The sequence below is a fragment of the Herpailurus yagouaroundi genome, unplaced genomic scaffold (genome assembly GCF_014898765.1).
Source record: "Herpailurus yagouaroundi ecotype Mexico unplaced genomic scaffold, PumYag 183, whole genome shotgun sequence".
In the NCBI taxonomy this organism is placed as follows: Eukaryota; Metazoa; Chordata; class Mammalia; order Carnivora; family Felidae; genus Herpailurus; species Herpailurus yagouaroundi.
Window position 1 is genome coordinate 4,879,515 of NW_024412414.1, and position 23,098 is coordinate 4,902,612.

General features: G+C 40.1%; 1 protein-coding gene across 4 annotated transcripts in view; it reads right to left on the reverse strand.

The window, feature by feature from the left end:
- FANCD2 (FA complementation group D2) overlaps window positions 1–23,098 on the reverse strand; it is a 63,569-nt gene that overhangs the window by 10,973 nt on the left and 29,498 nt on the right. For all 4 annotated transcript variants that reach the window (XM_040492000.1, XM_040492001.1, XM_040491999.1 and 1 more), the window contains exons 19-35: window positions 21,545–21,654; window positions 20,533–20,593; window positions 19,753–19,872; window positions 19,025–19,098; window positions 18,581–18,727; window positions 17,972–18,072; window positions 17,442–17,557; window positions 15,526–15,634; window positions 13,913–14,023; window positions 13,533–13,645; window positions 12,412–12,555; window positions 9,890–10,006; window positions 9,010–9,138; window positions 8,753–8,871; window positions 2,987–3,097; window positions 1,741–1,874; window positions 558–651 (exon numbers count right to left, since the gene is read on the reverse strand). In XM_040492000.1, the coding sequence (XP_040347934.1) occupies window positions 558–651; window positions 1,741–1,874; window positions 2,987–3,097; window positions 8,753–8,871; window positions 9,010–9,138; window positions 9,890–10,006; window positions 12,412–12,555; window positions 13,533–13,645; window positions 13,913–14,023; window positions 15,526–15,634; window positions 17,442–17,557; window positions 17,972–18,072; window positions 18,581–18,727; window positions 19,025–19,098; window positions 19,753–19,872; window positions 20,533–20,593; window positions 21,545–21,654 (1,910 nt within the window). The remainder of the gene's footprint in view (window positions 1–557; window positions 652–1,740; window positions 1,875–2,986; window positions 3,098–8,752; window positions 8,872–9,009; window positions 9,139–9,889; window positions 10,007–12,411; window positions 12,556–13,532; window positions 13,646–13,912; window positions 14,024–15,525; window positions 15,635–17,441; window positions 17,558–17,971; window positions 18,073–18,580; window positions 18,728–19,024; window positions 19,099–19,752; window positions 19,873–20,532; window positions 20,594–21,544; window positions 21,655–23,098) is intronic.

The following is a 23,098-nucleotide window of genomic DNA, read 5'->3' on the forward strand; positions in this document are numbered from 1 at the left end:
GTAACTCTGGGGATGCCAGGGTGGCTCGATTGGTTAAGTGTCCAACTCTTGACTGTGTCTCAGGTCATGATTTCGCAGTTTGTGAGATTAAGCTCTGCATCCAGCTCCCTGTTGACAGTGTAGAGTCTGCTTGGGATTCTCTCTCTCTGCCTCTCCCCTACTCATGCACTCTTTCTCTCTCTCAAAATAAATAAATAAACTTAAAAAAAAAATTACAAAACTCTGGTTAACAAGGCACAATACAACTACAGACGCCTCCATTTTCTCCTCTGTAATTTAATAATAAGGAACTAGCTGACAATATAAAACAGAACTAGAGGATCTTACAATCCACATATTCCAAATTGTTAATTATTTTATTTTTCAAGTATAATCAACATGTCACATTAGTTTCAGCTGTATGATACAATTATCCAACTTTTTGTTAATTTCAAACCTACTTCATGGTTTCCAAGTTCCCCCTAACCACAGTAATTCCTCAGTCTTTGACCAGGCAAGAGATCCCAACAGTGACAAAATGGACTATTTGGCTCATGTAAAGAAACCGAGGCTCTCACCTGAGCAAAGTATGGAGCTGCTCAGTAGAGATGCTGCTCTTCTCTTTCTCCCCACTTGGCCATACCCGACAGAGGAACTGTTTGGCTAATGAAGCTGTTGGAGAAACAAGACAAATGCATTTCACGCATGGAAAATTGACCAAACTCTTGTTTTCCAGTCTTTTGGGGGGTGATTAATGATCAAAAGGATTATTATTATTTACTTTACTTTTGAGAGAGAGAGAGAGAGAGAGAGAGAGAGAGAGAGAGAGAGAGAGATCATGAGCAGGGGGAGCAGCAGAGAGGGAGGGGGATAGAGGATCAGAAAGGGACTCTATGCTGACAGCAGAGAGACCCATGTGGGGCTCGATTTCATGAACTGTGAGATCATGACCTGAGCCAAAGTCATACACTTAACCAACTGAGACACACAGGCACCCCAAAAGGATTATTATTTTTTTTTTATATTTACTATGAAGTTCCTAGTCTAACAGACAATTTGAAAAAAGCTGCCATGGGTTCCTGCTCCAGTGGTCCTTCTACCAGAAATAAACCTAAGACTCAACATGTTCCGCCCTCTTACCCTGTCCTGACACACACAAACATAAACTGAATAGACACACACTGCTGAGCAGTAGGAAAACCAATCTTGTTCCTCCTGGGCAGACCAATAAGCCATGGCAACCTCAGATTCACACCAAATGCTCCCCTTGAAATTAACAGGAAGTAATAAAAGGTTTGTTTTGCATTTTCTTCTGGTGTTCTGTCTGTACTGCCAATTAGGATGTATAAATCAATGAGTTGCATTCTAAGAGCTATGACCAAAGATAAAGATTAGGAATGGGGCTCAGCTTTTCTTTAAACTTAATCTTGATTTGTTCTCCTTCTCCCACCCATTTTATTTACCTTGTAGTTTGTATCTCTTTTTGTCAAATATCTCAGATGATTTACCAAAAAAAAAAAAAAAGACATGAATAAACAGAAGGCAAACAGAAAATTACCTAGCCAACTGAACTAACCCAATCAGACTAAGCAATGTCAGCAGAGATCAATCACAGTTCCTTGATATAGCAAGAGGGCACACCCACAGTTATGGGGGGGATTTACATGTAAAACGTACAAGTTCCTAAGAAGCACTAAGTTTACAAACTTGAATTATTAATCCTATTCATGGAAAAAAAAAATGATGATCTGAGTCCATCACCAATTTTTTCTTTGTTCTTAGTAGCTGTAGCTGTAGATTTCTCCAAAATGACCATCAAAAGTCTGATGAGATAAAGAGCACACTGGAAACTGGGAATGCTGTGAGAGAAATTCTTCAAGTAATTGAAGCTCTGGCTGTAAAGGAGACAACAAAACAAAAAAGATATCACAAATATTACAGATATGTCTAAATTCATGAGTTGTTCAAGTCCACTTATGTATTTAATGGTCTAATCATTTTCAGGTGCTTTTGTGGCCATCACCTTTCAGGACCCTGATAGGGAACTGTAACCTTGTATGAAGAAAGCCAGGGCAGAATAGAGCCCAGTGGATGGAGTGCTGGCCCTGAAGAGTCACATACACCAGAGACCCAAATAGGAGTCTATGCCATGCTTGTATGAGCAACCCTAGACAAATTATTTGCTCTTTAAGGCCTAGGGCAACACAATGAGAATAAGGCTTAAATTCTACGTTTATAGGGACAAGAGAAAGGAAATTATAAGGCAGAGAAAGCAGAGCTTTTAAATAAGCATGCCATATATGGTCAGTTTCCACTGTACTGAAATAATGGGAGATAGGGAGTCACAATTAATTCAAATTAATTCAAAATTGTAGTTGAAATAAAACTACAGTCAACTCTCTGATTGACTATGGAAAGGAAGTCAAACAAATTTAAAAGCACTATATTTAAAACAAAGTAAGGTCTTGCCTGATAGGGATGATAAATAATGACTGCAGACCCAAAGACAGCATAGAGTAGGTTAGAGAAACACCAAATTACTCGGGGAGAAGCTGGGATAGGATGCTGGGAGCCATGCTTCTTAGATCTCACCTGCTTCCTCCACTGCCTGCCCTCAGGCTAGGCTTCTCTTCTTTCAAGATGGAGAGAAGATCAGTGGTAATTACTGCTACCTAACTACCCTACCGTACTAAAAGACAGAGTAGGTTCCTGGATAATCAAGAGTTCACTACAGATTACTAGTGTTTTCAAGATCATTACCTGAAAAGGCAAACTTTGGGGATAAAGGATGCACAAAGATTTAGTAGGACTGTTCAACAGTTTCTAATGTTTCAGGGTTTATCTGAATACATACGTGACAAAGCTCATATAACTGAGGAAAAGCAGCTGAAAACATCAATTTCTCTCACGACTACTGGGAGACACCCAAGTGGTTTCCAAAAAATCTTGCTAATCTTGTTCTAGGAGTTTCTTGGGACAACACTCTGTAATATGTAGTCTGACCCACCTGAGCAATTCCTCCAAGGCCTGGTCAGGTTCTCCTTGCTTCAGTCGGTTAGTAAGGACCTCAAGGGCTGAGTACAGTAAATGAACACAATGAGGCTGGAAAAATCCATTCCTAAGGGAAAGTCAAGGTAAGACGGTTGAGCTTAGTTTTAGGAAGATTGCTTGGACAGCATTTGAGAATCCTGGCTTCCAGGCTATACCATCAACAAGTTAATGGAGAAAATGGAGAACTAGAGCACTGAAAGTACCCAGGTGACCAATTCAGTCACAGCTCTGAACCTCATATTACAAATTAAAGTGCACCTCAAACAGTCTTGCCTTAAAGACCCAACAGTCCTCCTAGGTTTTTTTCTTTTTAAAAACTTTTTTTAGTAATTATTTTTGAAAGAGAAACACAGCATGAGCAGGGGAGGGGAAGAGAGAAAGGGAGACAAAGAATCTGAAGTAGGCTCCCGGCTCTCAACTGTCAGCACAGAGCTCGACGCTGGGCTCAAACCCACGAAATGCAACATCATGACCTGAACAGAAGTTGGAGACTGAGCCACCCAGGTGCCCCCTTCATTTAAAAAAGAAAAAAAGAAAAAAAAAAAAAAAAAAAAAGCTCTCCTTCATACCTTACACTTTAGAGAAAGTCTCACCCTTCCTCCCCAGAAAAACCAGGAATAACTTGGTCAACTGTTAAATCAGTATCAAATCCACAGAAGTGCTCAATAAAAAACTTACTCCTTGGGGCGCCTGGATGGCTCAGTCATTAAGTATCTGACTTTGGCTCAGGTCATAATATCACAGTTTGAGTGAGCTCAAGCCCTACTTTGGGTGAACATGAGCCACACACTTCAGGTAAAATCACGAATGCCACTTTGGGTGAGCCCCGCTTTTCTTTTCTTTCCTTTCTTTCTCTCTTTCTCTCTCTTTCTTTCTCTCTCCCTCCCCCCCCCCCCCCCCCCCCCCGCCTCTCCTGGGATTCTCTCTCTCCCTGCCCCTCACTGACCTGTGCCCTCTTTATCAAAAAACAAAAACAAAAACAATTACTCCTTCTTCTAGAAGTCTTGACAATTCTATCTTCAGATTATCTCCTACTGTCCCTTCCTTCCCAAGCCTAGGCCATCCTCTAAAGCAGGCCCTTATCATCATCACATATGTAGATCAGACACCTTTTGATTGATCTTTCTGCATCCCTTTCCAATCTGTCTTGCACACTGCTGCCAAAAGGATTTTTCTAAAACAGCGATTTCATTATATCCTTGCTCTGATCATAAAACCAAAATTGCTTCTCTGTACAACATCCAAATTCTTCTGACCTTTAAGACCCAGCACGATCTGAACCCCTAGATCTTCTACTCCTCTAGGAACATCTCCACATCACCAGTGGTAGTCCTTCTGTCTTGCAACAAATGTATTCTGAGGGCCTATCATAGGTCAAGTTTTGGGGGGGTAACAGCTTATTGAGATAGACCTGACATCCAATAAACTGCATGTATGTAAAATGTTGATCAGTTTGCTCAGGTGACATATATAAACCCATGAAACCAACACTACAATGAAAATAATGAACAGGGCACCTGGGTGGCTCAGTCGGTTGAGCGTCCGACTCTTGAATTTGGCTCAGGTCGTGATCCCAGGATTATGGGATCGAGGCCTGTATTAGGCTCCATGCTGAGCGTAGAACCTGCTTGAGATTCTCTCTCTGTCCCTTCCCCAACTCATGTCGTCTCTTAAAAAAAAGGAGGGGGGGAAACATATCCATTACCCCCAGGAGTTTACTTATATTCCTTTGAAATCCATCCTTGACTCCATCCTCCCACCCAGTAATAGGCAACCACTGATCTGTTTCTGTCACTACAAGATTATATGCTTTTCCTTAGAGTTCTATATAAATGGAATCAAATGTTATATACTCTTATGTCTTGCTTTCTATTCAGTAGAATTCTTTTTTTTCATCTATGTTGTTGTGTGTAGTATTCCATCATATGAAAATTTGTTTATCCATTTACCAGTTGGTGCACATTTGTGTCTAGTTTGGGGCTATCACAAATAAAGTTGCTATAAACATTTGTACACAAGATTTCATGTACATTAGACATATGCTTTCATTTCTCTTGAGTAAATACCTAGTAGTAGAATGGCTGGGTTTTGTGGTAGGTGTATATCTTTTTTTTTTATATATATATATAACTTGTTTTATTTTTTATTTTTTTAAATTTACATCCAAATTAGCATATAGTGCAATAATGATTTCAGGAGTAGATTCCTTAGTGCCCCTTATCCACTTAGCCTATTCCCCACCCCCCATCATAACCCCTTCTGTAACCCTGTTTGTTTTCCATATTTATGAGTCTCTTGTTTTGTCCCCCTCCCTGTTTTTATATTTTTGTTTCCCTTCCCTTATGTTCATCTGTTTTGTCTCTTAAAGTCTCATATGAGTGAAGTCATATGATTGTCTTTCTCTGACTAATTTCACTTAGCATAATACCCTCCAGTTTCATCCACGTAGTTGCAAATGGCAAGATTTCATTCTTTTTGATTGCCAAGCAATACTCTCTCTCTCTCTATATATATATACCACACATCTTCTTTATCCATTCATCCATCGATGGACATTTGGGCTCTTTCCATACTTTGGCTATTGTTGACAGTGCTGCTATAAACACGGGGGTGCATGTGCCCCTTCGAAACAGCACACCTGTATCCCTTGGATAAATGCCTAATAGCATAATTGCTGGGTTGTAGGGTAGGTCTATTTTTAGTTTTTTGAGGAACCTCCATACTGTTTTCCAGAGTGGCTGCACCAGCTTGCATTCCCATACATCTAACTTTTTAAGGAACTACAAAACTGTTTCAAAATTGGGTGCACCATTTTACTTTTCCACCAGCAACATGTCAGAGTTCTAGTTACCCCATGTCCTCACTAATACTGTAAGTCTTTTTAATTCAGCTGTGCTGTAATTTTAACTTGGAATTCCTTTTTTTTTTTATTTATTTTTGACAGAGAGAGACAGAACATGAGCAGGGGAGGGGCAGAGAGAGAGGGAGACACAGAATCGGAAGCAGGCTCCAGGCTCTAAGCTGTTAGCATGGAGCCTGATGAGGGGCTCGAACTCACAGACTGCGAGACCATGACCTGAACCGAAGTCAGATGCTCAACCGACTGAGCCACCCAGGAGCCCCAACTTGGAATTCCTTAATAACTAATACTATTGAACATTTTTGCATTACTTATTTGCCACCCATACCTATCCTTGATGAAGCATCTGTTCAAATCTTTTGTCAGGCACTGTTCTTAAGTACTGAGGATATAATAATGATTGGTTTCAGCTCCCAAGGAGCTCATGGTCTAGCAAGGAAGACAGATTAGCAAGCAATTACAATAAAATGTGCTAAATTTTACCATAAGAGGATACCAGAGTATTTTTTTTAAGTTTATTTATTTATAACCTCTACACCCAATATGGGGCTTGAACTCATGACCCTGAGACCAAGCGCCACATGCTCCACAGCCTGAGCCAGCTAGGGCCCTGAGAATACCAGAGAATTAGGAAAAAATTAGGGGTTAGAGGGAGGAAGGAGGCTTACTTGTCCTAGGGGTTGAGAAGATGACTCTGAGGAAATGAAGTTTAAATCCAGATCTCAGAGATGAGTTAGAAAAGACTGGTGATCAAGGAAGATAGGGATCCTGGTAGAAGGATGAGTATGTGTGAAGTCTTCCAGGTGAAAGTAATATAAAGTGCTGAAATTAGTTCTATATAGCTGGAGGGCAGAGTGTAAAACAATGAGTGGAAGAGCAGGAGTCAGATAATAAGATGCCTTAGAAATAAGGTAAAAGTGTTTGCACTCAAGAAAAATCTAAGGACAACCAGAACCAAAGTTGGGATAGAATAAGGTTGGGTTTGCACTGGAAAGACCACTCTGATAGCGAACAAAAGGACTGAGCGAGGGCAAATGGAGGCAGAGACCAACTGTGAAACTAATCTAGTCCAGGTGAGAGATGATGTGAGTCTCAAAGCAGTGCAGAAGGAGAGGAACAGATAGCTAGATGGCTATTTAGATGTTATTTAAAAGATAAAATTAACAGGATTTGGTGACCCAATGTGGAAGAGACAGGAACAAAGAGTAACTTCTGGTTTCTGGTTCAGACAACTGGTGGTGCCATCTACATAGCTGGGCAAGGCCGAAGGAGCAGTGGTGAAGATGATAAATTTCATTTTGGATGTGATGTGTCTGAGGTGTCATCGACACATCTAAGGAAGCATTGAGTAGGCCGTTGGATATAAATGCTTATAGCTCAGAAGATAAATTTCAGCACAAATTTAAGCTTGGGTGAGGCTGCCCAGAAAGCCTCTGTAGGAGAAGAGAGGAGCCAGGGCCCAGCCCCGAGGAGCAAAAGCAATTAAGAGATGTGTCTTCTTTATTTCTACTTTTATCCATGCCATGCCTTGCAGCCCATTCCTTTACCTCCCAAAGGCCATCTATTCTTCAGGGTCCCATGAAGTCCCATTCCTTCCACAAAGTATCTCTAAATACCCCAGCTCCAAAATGTATTCAGCTCTTTAACATATAACCTGGAATTTATCTAAAAGTTGTTTAGTAACAACTTTTTTTTTTAAAGTTTTATTTATTATTTATTTTGACAGAGAGAGAGAGAGAGAGAGAGAGAGAGAGAGAGAGAATGAATGAATGTGTGGGCCTGCACAAACAGAGGAGGGGCAGAGAAAAGGAGAAAGAGAATCCCAAGCAGGCTCCAAGCCATCAGTGCAGATTCTTATGTGGGGCTTGAACTCCCAAACAATGAGATCATGACCTGAGCTGAGATCAGGAGTCAGACGCTTAACCGACTACACCACCCAGGTGCCCCAACAATTTTTTTCTTTTTAAGATTTTATTTTTAAGTAATCTCTACACCCAACGTGGGATTCTGAGATCAACTCACGGCCCTGAGATCAAGAGTTCCAAGCTCCACCAACTGACCCAGCTAGGTGCTCCAGTAACAACTTTTTTTTTTTAACGTCATTATTCATTTTGGGAGAGAGAGAATGAGCACACAAGAGGGAGGGTCAGAGAGAGAGAGAGAGAGACAGAGAATCCCAAGTGGGCTTTGTGCCAACACAGGGCTCAATCTCAAACTGTGAGATCATGACCTGAGCCGAAATCAAAAGTTAGACACTTAACCAACTTAGCCACCCAGGTGCACCCCCCCACCCACCCCAGTAACAACTTCTTAAGTTAACAATCTCTCCAGCATTATTACAGAAAACCTGCCATAGCAAACCTAGCTAAGAATCAGATGCCCAGATTTGTTACAATATCAAGTCACATAATTTTTTTTTTAATTTTTTAACATTTATTTATTTTTGTGAGACAGAAAGAGATAGAACACAAGCAGGGGAGAAGCAGAGAGAGAGACAGAGGGAGACTCAGTATTCAAAGCAGGCTCCAGGCTCTGAGCTGTCAGCACAGAGCCCGATATGGGGCTCAAACTCACGGACCACAAGATCATGACCTGAGCTGAAGTCAGTCGCTTAACTATGCCACCCAGACACCCCCACCTAATTTTCAAATGAGTTATAACACTGGTCGCATAAGATACAGAGGGTACAAGATCAAATGAAATGATACAGACAAAAACACTCCAAAGAGAACAAGTACCATATTTATATAAGACTTACAGACGCTTTCCCTTATTTTCTCTACCTTGGTGCCTTGGTGACTGTCAAGTAAAAGCAAGTACATACTTAATTATTTTCACCTACTGTATCTGCCACTTACTCACCAAGCAAAAAGAGCATGAAAAATCTGCAGTAGCCTCTGATAGCATGAAGACATTATGTGGTACTCCTGAACTTTCATTCCTGGTCCATCAACTACACTTTGATTCTCAGCAGATAAGCACTAAAAGGGAAAAATGTTTTTAGGACAGTTGTTTCAGCAATTGCCCTCATTTTCCTTCAGTATTTTTCAACCAAAAATGAAATCTCTTGTTCACTTTGTAATTTCTAAATTTCTATAATAATAAGATAGGCTGCTGACCTGAAAATAGTTGTGAATGTTCTCCAGATGGTTACACATTGGAGTCAGCAGTTGAACAACACTATGTACAATTTGTTGGGCAGATCTCTGATGGAGATGTGAGAATCCAATATTTCGGTGTCCTTTACTCTATAATAAATTCAGAGTTACTGGGGAAGAAACTGCTGGATAGCTTCTCTGAAACTAAGAATTTGTTAAGGAGTTTACTCAGACTTACGTCACGAGGTAGAAGTAGACAGAAGAAAGTGGTTATGTGCCCAAAACTCTTTTTGGACAAAGAGATCTTGTCCCATCTTCAAATTACATTGGCTTTTGTAGAATACAAATTGTTTGCAAAGAATAGACCCATAATTACTGAGATAAAGCTCACATAAAAATAGAAATCACTTAGGCTGAAAAGACCATTAAATAGTAAATGGTACGAAAATGAATCAAATAACCGGATATATTAAGTTTAAATGTTTACACCTAAACCTTTCATGTTTTGTTGTTTGCATCACCCAACTGCTTTATCAGATGCTTTGTGCACATCTGTACATTATATACACATGTGAAGTTCTGGCTTTCTCTAGATAGCCAACTACTACATTGAAGGCTTGGGCACGGGCTTAGTTTGGGAGGCTTTTAAAACAAAACCTAAGTAAAGAAAAGGATTCAGGAATGTTCCAGGCATTTAGAAATATGTATCTTGTTTGAGGTAATTTTTTGATTTGTTTCAGAGTTCCTTTCTAAATCAAGGTGAATGGTCTGGAAATGAGGCTGCCAGTCATGGTACCCAATGACCCAAACACAATGCCAGAGAAAGTGACAACTTATTCACTAAGATCTCCTTGTTGCCAAATTCATTAAGGCCAGGGCCTGTGCTTCTGCCTATACGAACCTTGAGGAAGGGGATTCTCCTGGCAACAGAAGGTATCAGCATATTCTCCAGCTTCTGGGAGAGATCTTCCAGCAAGAAAAGTAGCTCAGGGGGCTGAAGTTGCACAACTTCTGTAGCCTGTCATAAGGAGGAAAGAGAGGATAATTCCGAGCATGTCCTAGCCATCTTTTCTGGGGAGCACATTTCATGTTTACTCTTCCCAATGGGTGAAGAATCTGACCATTCCCAAAAAAGGGGTAAATTTCCCTACCTCATATAAATGGCTGTTGTGCTCTGTCAACAAATCATAAAGTCAAGAATTCCCAAAGTAAAACAAATTTCAAGTTATTAAAATAAGAATCCAAGCGAGCACAGTTTTAGAAGACATACTTTTTCTCTAGAAGTAAATGTCTCTGTGTATCCTTCCAGTTGTGGCCTCGAGGTACATTTCCTAAGTACCTGGGGCAAAAAATGACTAATTCAAGGGAATTTCATTTTTCTCTGTTTACTTCCTTCCATATTTTCTTTCTGCTAATGTTCTGCTACTACTAACTCTGGACAGGATCCTTATAAGTGTATTACACTACCAGAAGCAGAATGAGCCAAATACAGTCTCACTTCAAACTATTCAAGCTGATGTACAAAGACTGGGGTTGGGAAGGGGTGATCCTATCTCTACTTTAAAGGAGTATACACTTTTCTAAAAACCTATGGTAAAAAATTTCATGATATTCCTCTTTTTACTTGTTTTATTTTTTTAAGTTTTTATTATTTATTTTGAGAGACAGCAAGAGAGCACATAAGTGTGAGCAGGGGAGGGACAGAGAGAGAGGAAGAAAGAGAATCCCAAGCAAGCTCTGTGCTGTCAGTGCAGAGCCTAACTCCTGACCTGAGCCAAAACCAAGAGTCAGACACTTAACCAATTAAACCCCTCTTTTTCTGAACCTGGAGAAACTACTCTGGTGAAATCCCTTATCAAAAGTTACCTTTTCATGAAAATGTCCTCTACTTCCCAGTTCACTATAAATAGCATTCTCTCCTCAGAGTTTCACTGGTACTTGGTTCAGACCATCAATATAGCAGACACTGCTAACTATGTGTGCTTCCCTTATTAGATTGTGAGCTATTTGAAGGCTAGCATTATGCTGTATGCTCTACTGAATTGCCAACATCTCGATTAGTGGCAAACACAAAAAAAACCTTGATAAGCATCTGATGGAGGCTGAACAAATGTCATGAAAGAGTGAAAACAGCATTAACCTCTATAAACCAGAACAGTGCTGCTCTCCAAGAATAATCTAAAAAGCTTATTATTTGTAACCTAGGGTAAGGATCATCTCTTTGGCATGATTTTTCATAATTACCTAACACACTGTAAAAAACTTAGATTTATAAACATCTAGATGATGAGGGGGGTGCCTGGCTGGCTCAGTTGGTACAGCATGTGACTCTTGATCTCTGATCATGAGTTCAAGCCCCACATTGGGCCTAGAGTTTATTTTTTTTATTTTTTATTAAAAAAAAATTTTTTTTTTAAATCTTTATTTATTTTGAGAGAGAGACAGAGTGTGAGCAGGGGAGGGAGGCACAGAATCAGAAGCAGGCTCCAGGTCCTGAGCTGTCAGCACAGAGCCTGACGCAGGGCTCGAACTCATGAACCGTGAGATCATGACCTGAGCCGAAGTTGGACGCTTAACCAACTGAACCACCCAGGCGCCCCGAGTTTACTTTAAAAATAAATAAACAAACAGGTGCCTGAGTGGCTCAGTCGGTTGAGCATCCAACTCTTGATTTCAGCTTAGGTCATGATCCCAGGGTGGTGGAACTGAACCCCGTGTTGAGCTCTGGACTGAGTACAGAGTCTGCTTAAGAGTCTCATTCTCTCAGGACGCCTGGGTGGCTCAGTCAGTTAAGCGTCCGACCAGCTCAGGTCATGATCTCACGGTTCATGAGTTTGAGCCCCATGTCAGGCTTTCTGCAGACAGCTCAGGGCCTGGAGTCTGCTTCAGATTCTGTGTCTCCCACTCTCTCTCTGCTCCTTCCCCACTCATGCTCTGTCTCTCTCTTTCAAAAATACATAAACATTTAAAAAAATTAAAATAAATAAAATTAATTGTTTACCTTAAAAAAATTATGAGGATGATTATCTGAAATTACTTTCACTACATATAAAACCTCTGGAAGCCAGAGTCTAACTTCTCTCAGTGCATAGTACTCTTATTAAAATAAGAGTAGATGGGGCGCCTGGGTGGCTCAGTCGGTTGAGCGTCCGACTTCAGCCTGGGTCACGATCTCGCGGTCTGTGAGTTTGAGCCCCACGTCAGGCTCTGGGGCTGATGGCTCAGAGCCTGGAGCCTGCTTCCGATTCTGTGTCTCCCTCTCTCTCTGCCCCTCCCCCGTTCATGCTCTGTCTCTCTCTGTCTCAAGAATAAATAAACGTTAAAAAATTTTTTAAAAAATAAATAAATAAAATAAAATAAGAGTAGAGATGAGAAATCTTCTGAAAGAAGATTAAATTCTAGGATTTCAGCTCTGTCACTTACTTCAGTGTGCATTTCAGTATCAAAGATGAACTTGGTCACAAGCCCACAATGCAGGATAGAGAAGACCTCAATGTCCAGTTCTCGGAAAAAAAAACGGTAATTCTGTAGTGACACTGATGGCTTTTCTTCCTTCCCTTTGAACTCCTGGGGAAAAAGTAGCAGCAAACCAACAGAATAAATAAAGCTTCTATATGAACCTGATTTTTCATGAGGACTTCAAAATGCAATTATGCATTCATTTTGTGCAAAAGTTACTTTTTCAGCATATCACCATTCTCCTTTCACCAAAGTCCCTAAATATTCCTAAGACAAAAGCACCTAATTTAAGACTGGGATAGGGGTCACCTATTAAGACCCTTTGTTGGTTTCTACTTGGGTATGAACTACTAGACAAACCAAGATGTCATGGCATGGTACAGAAAATGATGAGCTTCGGCACCAGACAGGTCTGCCTTCAAATCCTTGCTCAATCACTTATTAACTGTGTGAATTTGGACAAGTCACTTACTCTCTCTGGGTCTTAGTTTCCTTACCTATTAAATGTAGACACTACTACTAATCTTGGGTTTTTAGAGGATTATAGGAGCTATCCATAGTAAATACTCAATAAACAGAAAATAAAAAACAGAAATAATTGGAATCGATGTGGTTTAGGCAATTTCATAAACATATAACCTACTCTGTGATTGGTAAAGTTATAGGAAAAAAGAACTACTACTTATTAACTATCAGAAACTGTCCTAAGCATTTCATGTTATCTCAATTCATTGAGAAGCTGATAATCTCAGATCAGAGTGGGGAAGAGGCTAAAAGCAGTACATCTAAAACCATATCCTAAAACAGAATTTGATAAATGCCACAAAAGGGAATTAAAAGTACTGCTGGGGTATAAAACACGGAGTGACACATTCAAGAAAATAACTAGAAAACACTGTGTGGTAGTGATAAAGACTCAGAGTCTAACCCTAACTCTGCTACTGGATCACCCCAAAGCCTAGGAGAGTTCGTTTGCCTCTCCTTTCCCTAATATTTCTCTCTGTAAAATGCAGAGAATAATGCTTGTCTTTTGTTAATCTTACTGGGTTGTCACACACCTTCATGGATACCCATCATTCCAGTACCTTTTCCAGCTGGCTTCTATCAGATGGTGTAGGGACACACTCTGAACTATCCTCCTTTGAAAGTGTGTCAGAGGAAGATGTTTTGCTGCCATCTGCTTTCCGTTTCCTTCCTCCTTTTGTTTCAAGAAGAGAAAAGTGACTCAAGTAATCAATAATCATGTTTGCTAAATATCATGCCTTTAGGAAACAACTTGCTGAAGACTATCTAGGGGTAGAGGAGGTAATCTCATAACCCTGTATTATAGTTCATTTTATAACCATGCCAATTAAAGATTCAATGACATCATCTCTCCAGTTAATGATGCCTCGGTGCATATGACCTCTTAGGTTAATTCATTATGGCTCCTATGGAGATACAGAATAAGAAGGAGAGAACATACCTATCTTTCCTTGTTTTCTGATTTTTGCTGAAATAGCAGCAGCAGTAATAGGTGTTACATCTAAAGTTTCCAAGTCAAAGTGTGCAAGAGGAGGAACATAGTATGGGGTGACTGGAAAAGAGAAGAGACAACGCTCAATGCATACCAATCACATAACCCTGTTAGAATGCATCGTCTGACTGGCTGAATGCTTGTAAGATACATACAAGTTACCCAACATTAATTGTTTTGGCATAGCAAAATGATCAGAGATGTCTTATAGGAGTATCATATTAAATGATTATCATCAATTAACATAAAACCATTCTATAAAATGATATAAAATATCCAAGCAGATAAGGACTAAAAATAAACTAACCTTTATTTAAAATCTAAATATATTTAAATTAGGTCACACAGAGGTTTGTTTTACACATAATTATTTAGATGAGGACCTGAGGGAGACTCCATGATTTCCCCAGAGGATCTACCTAGCATTTTATTTTTTTAAGTTTACTTATTTAAGTAATTCCTATATCCAACATGGGGTTGAACTCGCGACCCCAAGATCAAGATCAAGATCATGACTCACACTCTTCTGACTGAGCCAGCCAGGCACCCATCTACCTAGCATTTTAAAACAAGTGTACAATATTGGTCAGAGGTATCATTTTTTAAGTTTTTTAAAATTTTATTTTTGAGAGACAGAGAGAGAGTGCAGGGGAGGGGCAGAGAGAGAGGGAGACAGAGAATCCCAAGCAGGTAGCACACTGTCAGCATAGAGCCCATGAACTGTGAGATCATGACCTGAGCTGAAACCAAGAGTCGGATGCTTATCTGACTGAGCCACCCAGGTGCCCCAGTCTTTTAGCTTTACTCCTGGTTTATAACTATGTTTAGGAAAGTAAAGGGCACTGAAAGTTTGCCTTCTTTTTTATTATTTTTTAAAATTTTATTCTAGAAAGAGAGAGCGTGCGTGTGAGCAGTGGAGGGTCAGAGGGAGAGAATCTCAAGCAGGCTCCCCACACAGCATAGAGCTTAACGCAGGGCTGAATCCCATGACCTTGGGGTCATGACCTGAGCTGAAATCAAGAGTTGGGACGCTTGAACCTAGATGCCTCTGAAATTTTGACTTCTAAAGAAGAAAAGTTACTTTACAAAAGCCCAACGAATGCTATTTTTCATTTTCTCAAGCAAACAGATTTCTCAGAGGTAACTGGAGGTAACAAAGGGAAGAAAATGGATATATATACATATACGCATATATATAGATATGTGTGTGTGTGTGTGTGTGTGTGTGTGTTTGTTTTTAATTTTGAGTATACATTTCTTGTCCCAGACGAATAGAGGATGGCTATCATTGAGCCTGGCTTAAAAGTAAAGTTCTTTAGGGGCGCCTGGGTGGCTCAGTCGGTTAAGCGGCCGACTTCGGCTCAGGTCATGATTTCGCGGTCGATGAGTTCGAGCTCCGCGTCGGGCTCTGTGCTGACAGCTCGGAGCCTGGAGCCTGTTTCAGATTCTGTGTCTCCCTCTCTCTGTCTCAAAAGTAAACAAACGTTAAAAAAAAAAAAAAGTAAAGTTCTTTATCTCGTCATTGCTATCCTAGCCAGGTTACAGTAAGACACTTTCCTTACCTGCTAAGTACTTTTCCAGGATTCTCTGGAGCTCCACAATATGCTTTAACCGGGTGAGCACTTTCCCCTTCATCTCAGGTGACGTTTGCCGGCAGAAGGCATTTACAACCTGGCAAAGGACAAATTATATTCTCATTCTTTGAATGGTTCCAGTTTTTTTTTTCTTGTTATATCTATTTATTTTTGAGAGACAGAGAGAACACAAGTGGGGCAGGGGGAGGGGGAGCACAGAGAGAGAAGGAGACAAAATCCAAAGCAGGCTCCAGGCTTTGAGCTGTCAGCACACAGCCCGATGCAGGGCTAGAACTCACAAACCACGAGATCATGACCTGAGCCGAAGTCAGATGCTTAACTGACTAAGCCACCCAGGTGTCCCTGAACGGTTGCAGTTTTAACCCTGTTTGCATTATTCATCCAGAGCTTAAAAATGCCGGGGTGCCTGGATGGCTTGGTCAATTAAGCATTCGACCCTTGACTTCAGCTCAGGTCATTATTTCAGAATTTGTAAATTTGAACCCCACTGGCTCTGTGCTGGCAGCCCAGAGCCTGCTTGGGATTCTCTCTCCCTCTCTCCGCCCCTCCCCTGCTCGCATACACTCTCTCTGAAAATAAACATTAAATTTTTTTTTAAAAAAATGCCATTCAGTGGCAGTATCTGTGAGTTTAATCTGTAATGTAAAAGTGTTCTCAGTAAGGTGCTATAGAGGAGAAGGAAAAAAAAAAAAAGCCCTGGGCCAATACAGGAGATCTGACTTCTAATCCTAGTTTTACTGATTTCTAGTTAAGTAGCAAGGTGGAACAGCAGTGAGTAGACAGCACACACTTTGGTGAAACAAGTCCTATTTTGCTACTTGCTAGCTGTGTGAACCTGGCCAACTCATTAGCCTTTCTGAGTTTTTATTTATTCAACTATAAAATGAGAATGCAGTTATTATATGGATTTAATACTGTAAATAGAGAAATAAGCCCAGCATTTGGCATAATGTAAGTACTTGAGTACTTACTGACTTTGAACTCTCTTGTATCTGCAATTCCATGGGTACAAAACAAGGATAACAACACCTATCCTGCTTACATCATAATCGAAATGTAATCATAAGAGGAGATAATTTAAGTGCACATTCTCAGAATAATATACATAAGAAAGGGAGATATAAATATATGTTACTGTCATTTTCATATTTCATTATTATGAATTTCACTCAACATATTTTTTTAAATTTTTTTTACTGTTTATTTTTGACAGAGAGAGATAGAGCATGAGTGGGGGAGGGGCAGAGAGAGAGAGAGACACACACAGAATTAAAAGCAGGCTCCAGGCTCTGAGCTGTCAGCACAGAGACCGACGTGGGGCTCGAACTCACAGACTGCGAGATCATGACCTGAGCCGAAGTTGGACGTTCAACTGACTGAGCCACCCAGGCACCCCCAAAACATATTCTAAAGGAAGGGGAAAACCATCACTCACTTGATCTCACTGAATTAAAACATTAAGTACGTATCTATGCAAGGGTGAACAGTATTTTCACAGTGAAGAAGGTGAGGTTATTCCAGGCAAAAGGAAGAATACAACAAAAAGGCTTGTAGTAGTAAAGCATGAACAACTTATTAAGTGAATTCTAAGTATTTAGATTTGGCTACATCAAAAGGTACATGTAATTGGGGAAAAGTGGGACATAACAGCTGGAGAAGCACACAGGGGTTAGTGCTAGTAATTTTTTCTTTTTAAGTAGGCTCCATGCCCAATGTGGGGCTTGAACTCATGACCCCCCTGAGATCAAGAGTTATAGCCTCTACCCACTGAACCAGCTGAACCAGCCAGGCGCTTCTGTAGAGAGTCCCATGAGAACCAGGAAATAGTTTCCTTTCAAGAAGAATTATAGACAATAGGTGAAATTCCCAGTAACTATGTTTACCTCTCGGAACCAGTTGAGAGTAAGAAACATGAGTGAACACATGAATGAGTGCTCTTTAACAGACATGGATGTCAACCTCTCTCCAGGCTCCAAGTCAGTGAGGAATATAGGACAATCTGAAAGAGAACAAACATTTTTAACTCCCTTTATTTCGCGTCAACAGAACCTGGATGCTACCCCTAGAGTTACATCTCCTATACTTACTTTCCCCTTTCACTTATATTTGAGGGTGAAGCTTTGGGTAGTCTCAAAATTACTGCCTTAGTATGTAGCCATCTTTAATATCATGAAGAAGTTCTTACAAAATTAGATGCAAGGACCAGAAAGCAACAAGGAACTATGATGATGATTGATCTGTCAATATGATGGGAATCTTTATATATCATCTTTGCAGTTTCATTATTAGTGTTATTTTACTTTGTGAAGTTCAAAAATTCCTTCCCCTACACACCATGTACTGGTTTGCTCCCTCCCTAAGATTACAGAGAAAGGTTACAAAGAAGAAAGGATCTGATAACTTCATCCTATACCTAATAAACCATCAATCTCCTCCAAGCTTCCATTATGTTGTTTCTCCACACAAAGCCTCAGTAACCGGAAATAGGGAGCCAGGCACAACGGAGACACCAATCTGGGAAGGAAAAATCCATTTCTAAACAATATTTTATAGGCATATTAATCCATGTTTATAAAGAACCCCACCTTATAATTAAAGCGTTTTGCCCAAAACAAATGTCTACTTTTTAGAACATATGACAAGAGCTTAATGGGTGCTCAGTAAATAAACAATGAACTAAACTGGAGGAAGACAGAGGCTGAATAGAGTGAATGTCCATGAGTCAGGAGAAGCAGAGATAAAATGGAAGGAGGGAGGGAAACAAGTATGTTCACGGGAGGGAGAAAGAAACAAATGAAAATAGCCTCACAGAGTACCTGTTGGCTGTCATTAGGCAATGCAAACCCCAACCACAGGGACTAAGAAAAAACAAGGAAACTGCTACACTCCTGCTAACCCCTACAAATATCACCTATTTTAGGAGAAACTCTTTTCCATCAAGTTCCCAAAAGATTGCAACAAGTGTGGAATATCCCGTGAACATTCAAAACAGTAACAGAAGTTAAAGAAAAAGTACACTGACTTTTGGTCTGATTCCTGTGAAGTCATTCTACCCCCATCTTTTGCAAAGTCCTGAGAGTACAACAGTGGCAGGAGGTTGATGGCGATCCCATCACAACTACTGTATTCTTCTAGTCCATAGAGAGCTTTCACAGGAAATGGATAGTCACTGTAAAGAGAACCCAGAATTTGATGCCCCAAGGGTATACAAGTCTACGGGGGAAATTACTAAAACAAACCAATCTTCTCTCTTAGGAAGAGACCTTCTCTGAGGAGAAGTGAGAAACAAAAAGAACAAGTGGGGAAGCTTTGAGCAACTCTGGAGCTGGGGTGCTGGGGCTGGGAGGAAAGAAACTATGGGATTGGGCCAGACTTGGCTGAGGTCAAGAGCATTCTCAAGTCTGTACCATCCATCGACATAATTTCTTCACCAGTACAATCAAGTTAGTGGATAAACAGTACTTACCCTTCTGGAAAAGCACAGAAGTCCACCACAAAGGCATCTTGGAAATCATTAAAGATGGTCTGCCCAACCCATTCCTTCAGGAAGCAAACAAACAAAAAAGGCATACAGCCCAGGAGGTACTTGCTATAGATCCCTAGAAAAACTATTACTCTTTCTAAGCTTTAGTTTCGTCATTTCTAAGGAGGAAATAGCAATAATATGTACCCCATTATTATCAAGTGGAAAACATATAATACATGAAAAATGCTTAACACGGTGCCTGGCACAGAAAACATGGCGGCTATCAACATTATCAACAATATTATCACCAACCTCATCTTTGCTATTATTATTGTTACTATGTAAAGGAGGCCTTAGAGGTGAGGCCTATGGAAGGGCTTTCCCAACTAGAATATGGGAAAGCTCTCAGGATGACCTATTTTTTTTTTAAGTTTATTTATTTTCGAGAGAGCACGCGTGTATGCGTGAGTAGGGTAAGAGGCAGAGAGAGAGAGGGACAGAGGATCTGAAGCAGGCTCCATGCTGACAGCAGAAAGCCTGATGTGGAGCTTGAACCCACAAACTGCGAGATCATGACCTGACCCGAAGTCAGACGCTTAACCGACTGAGCCACGCAGGCACCCCAGGATGATCTATTTTTGCACTGCAACAGACAGAAGGGCTTGAAGAAAGAATACGGAGTAAAGCAGCCCTCATGCTTCACTACTTTAAAAGATACTTGGCCTTACCAAGGCTTTTGGAGCCAGATTTCCTCTTTGGATCAGAGTAGCAAATTCATCATAATACAGTGCGGATGCCTGGGGAGACTGCTTACTGCAGGAATGAACCAACTGCAGCAACGAGGTCACCTGGAGCAGCCAAAGAGAAAGAATGGTTCAGCAACTGGGCTGTCAACACTTCCTAAACACTGTTCACCCCAAACAGTAGTTTTTCCTTCCAGTATCACTGGCAAAGCTCTTACTACCTCTCGCCTGAGGTTTTCCTGACCTTCCTGACCAGCCCATCTGTTTCTAAACTCATCTCTTTTCCAATCCATCAGATACCCACAGCCAGATTAATTTTTCTAAAGCAAAGCTTTGATTATGCCATGTCCGTGCTAAGAAACCTTTAAAGAATACCTCTGTGTAAAAAATTACATCAAAATGCCTTGATTTGCACATTCCAGGCCCTCTGTTTTCTACCTCTGGACTAGCTTTATCTCCAACTCTCCAATTTTACATTTACTTGTCCCTATGCTCCAGTCAATCTGCTATTCTGCAAACATGGCTCACTGTTCTCGCTCTCTAGGAATTTACAATTTAATTAAGGAGATTAGATACAGAAATAAATGTAATCCACACCAGTAGATTCTAGGTGCCACAGTAGTGGTACAAATCACAAAAGCTATGAATTCAAGAAAACAGATTTGGGGAGGGAAAAAAAAAGAAGTCTTTTTGGTAAACTGCCAGTGACCAGAAGCAACTCCTCAGTTACCCATATACATACCCAAATACATTACAATAACTCACCTGCGTGTACTGTTCACTGCTCACGTCTGTTCTCCCTTGGGTCAAACTTGAAGATCTAGTTCTAAAAACAAGGCATTTTAGGTTCACTTCTGTAATATTTTGTAAGAACTGGCAATAAGTTTTTTTGTTTTTGCTTTTTTTGTTTTTTTAAGTACTGGCAATAAGTTTATGAGTCCTGCCATCCCTGCAATGTGAGTGGAGATAAAAGTACATGAAGGCACAGAACTATTTATATACAAAATGTGGATTAGAGCAGATAATGGCTACCTTAATTTTTTTTTAATGGCACATTAAATTAGTAATAATCATAAGAGTGAGCACTGGGCATTATTCTAAGCATTTGGTGCTCTCAAGCAGTATGGCTCCAATGAATGAACTCTTAATCAGTACACTATGTAGCCTCCATGAATTACTAATGTTGATTCTAAGGATGTCTCCTGAGGTCCCAGGAATTCCTTAACAAATTATCTCTAAGAAGCATAAACGGAATTCCAAAGTCATTTTGCAATGGCAACATCTTATCAAGACCCAATACAGATGCTCCTTTAGGTGCTACAATTGTGGCATCAAAGTACAAGAGAGGAAAAAAAAAATCTATAGAAAGACCTTATTTGCATCAAACACGATGTCCCAGACAGAAAAACACAGCAATGGAGAAACCTATAATGTCTAGTGCCTAGGAGGCGTAAATGCAGAAAAATGCATCCCAGGAGGCTCAGGGTTCCCCTTTTGTAGAAATATTTCTAGAACTTTATTTCTTGGTAATCCTTAGTTTTTAACCATCATATTGTAATAACTATAATCACATTCTGTAAAAAATTATATTAGTATATAGAGTCAAGATTAGAAGGGAAAATAGAAAAGTTGCAATAAATACTTGCTTACTTCTCTTATTACGGTTTTAATATTTACTTGTGTAAACACTTTTGCCTACACAACGTACACTTTATTTGTAAGGTGGCAACTTAATTAACTGACTTTGAGCCACAGAAGTCAGAATTTCCATGCATACCTCTCTGCCGCCATGATGCCAGCCATGGTGACAGCACCAATAATACCAATGAGTTTGTATCTGACTATGGTGCTAGAGAGCTGCTTTCGTATCACCAGGTGCATATCATCCTGCAAGGAGATATGATAAAGAAAGATGAAAATGCTAGAATAGTACAGCAAAAGAGCCTGTGGATATTGGAACCAAAATAGCTAAAATGGCAAGGGTTCTATCATTTACTGTGTGGCTCTTGGCAAGTCACTGCATCTGAGTCTCAATTTTTTTCCATCTATAAAATGGGGAAGATTTTATGAGAGACAAATTACAAAACTGTCCTAGAACAATGTCAAAAATAAGGCAGATGTTCAAAGATTATAGCTATTATTAATGTTGTGATAGTTGCTTGATAAGGATATTATATTATTGTAATGTTGTTGTCTGCTCAGCTAAAATAATGAAATAGAAAAAAAAATACTTAGGAGTAATTTAACCAAGGAGGCAAAAGACTTGTACATTAAAAACTATAAAACAACAATGAAAGATATTAAAGAAGACCTAAATAAATGGAAAGATACCCCATGTGCATTAATTGGAAGACTTAATATTGCTAAGATAATGACAGTACTCACAGTGACATGCACATTCATTGTAATCCTTATTAAAATCCCAATAGAATTTTTTGCAGATATAGAAAAACCCATGCTAAGATTCATATAGAACTTTAAGGGACCCCAAATAACCAAAACAATCTTGAAAAAGAACAAATTTGTTCTGTCAAATTTCTTTTTTTTTTTTTAATTTTTTTTTCAACGTTTATTTTTGGGACAGAGAGAGACAGAGCATGAACGGGGGAGGGGCAGAGAGAGAGGGAGACACAGAATCGGAAACAGGCTCCAGGCTCCGAGCCATCAGCCCAGAGCCTGAGGCGGGGCTCGCACTCCCGGACCGCGAGATCGTGACCTGGCTGAAGTCGGACGCTTAACCGACTGCGCCACCCAGGCGCCCCTGTTCTGTCAAATTTCAATTTTGAAAACAAAAAAAATTTTTCTTTTTTTAATATTTTTGAGTGTGAGAGAGGGAGATAGAGAGCAAGCACAAGCAACGGAGGGGCAAAGAGAGGGAGACACAGAATCTAAAGCAGGCTCTAGGCTCTGAGTTGTCAGTGCAGAGCCTGACGTGAAGTTCAAACTCATGAACTATGAGATCATGACCTAAGCCACCTAGGCACCCCAAAGAAAATAAATTTTCAATTTTGAAATTACACATACAATCTTTCAATTTCAAAATTACTACAATGCTACAGTAATCAAAATAGTGTGCTACTTGCACAGGAAGCCCATACACACTAATGGCTAGAACAGGGTCCAGAAATAAACCTTATTTGGTCATATATGGTCAACTGATTTTCTGCAAAGGTGCTAAGACCATTCAAAGGGAAAGGACAGTCTTTTCAATAAAAGGTGTTAAAACACACACACACACACACACACACACACACACACACAGGCGCTGAAAAAACTGGATACCCACAAACACAAAAAACAAAACTGAACCTTTCCTTACACCACATACAAA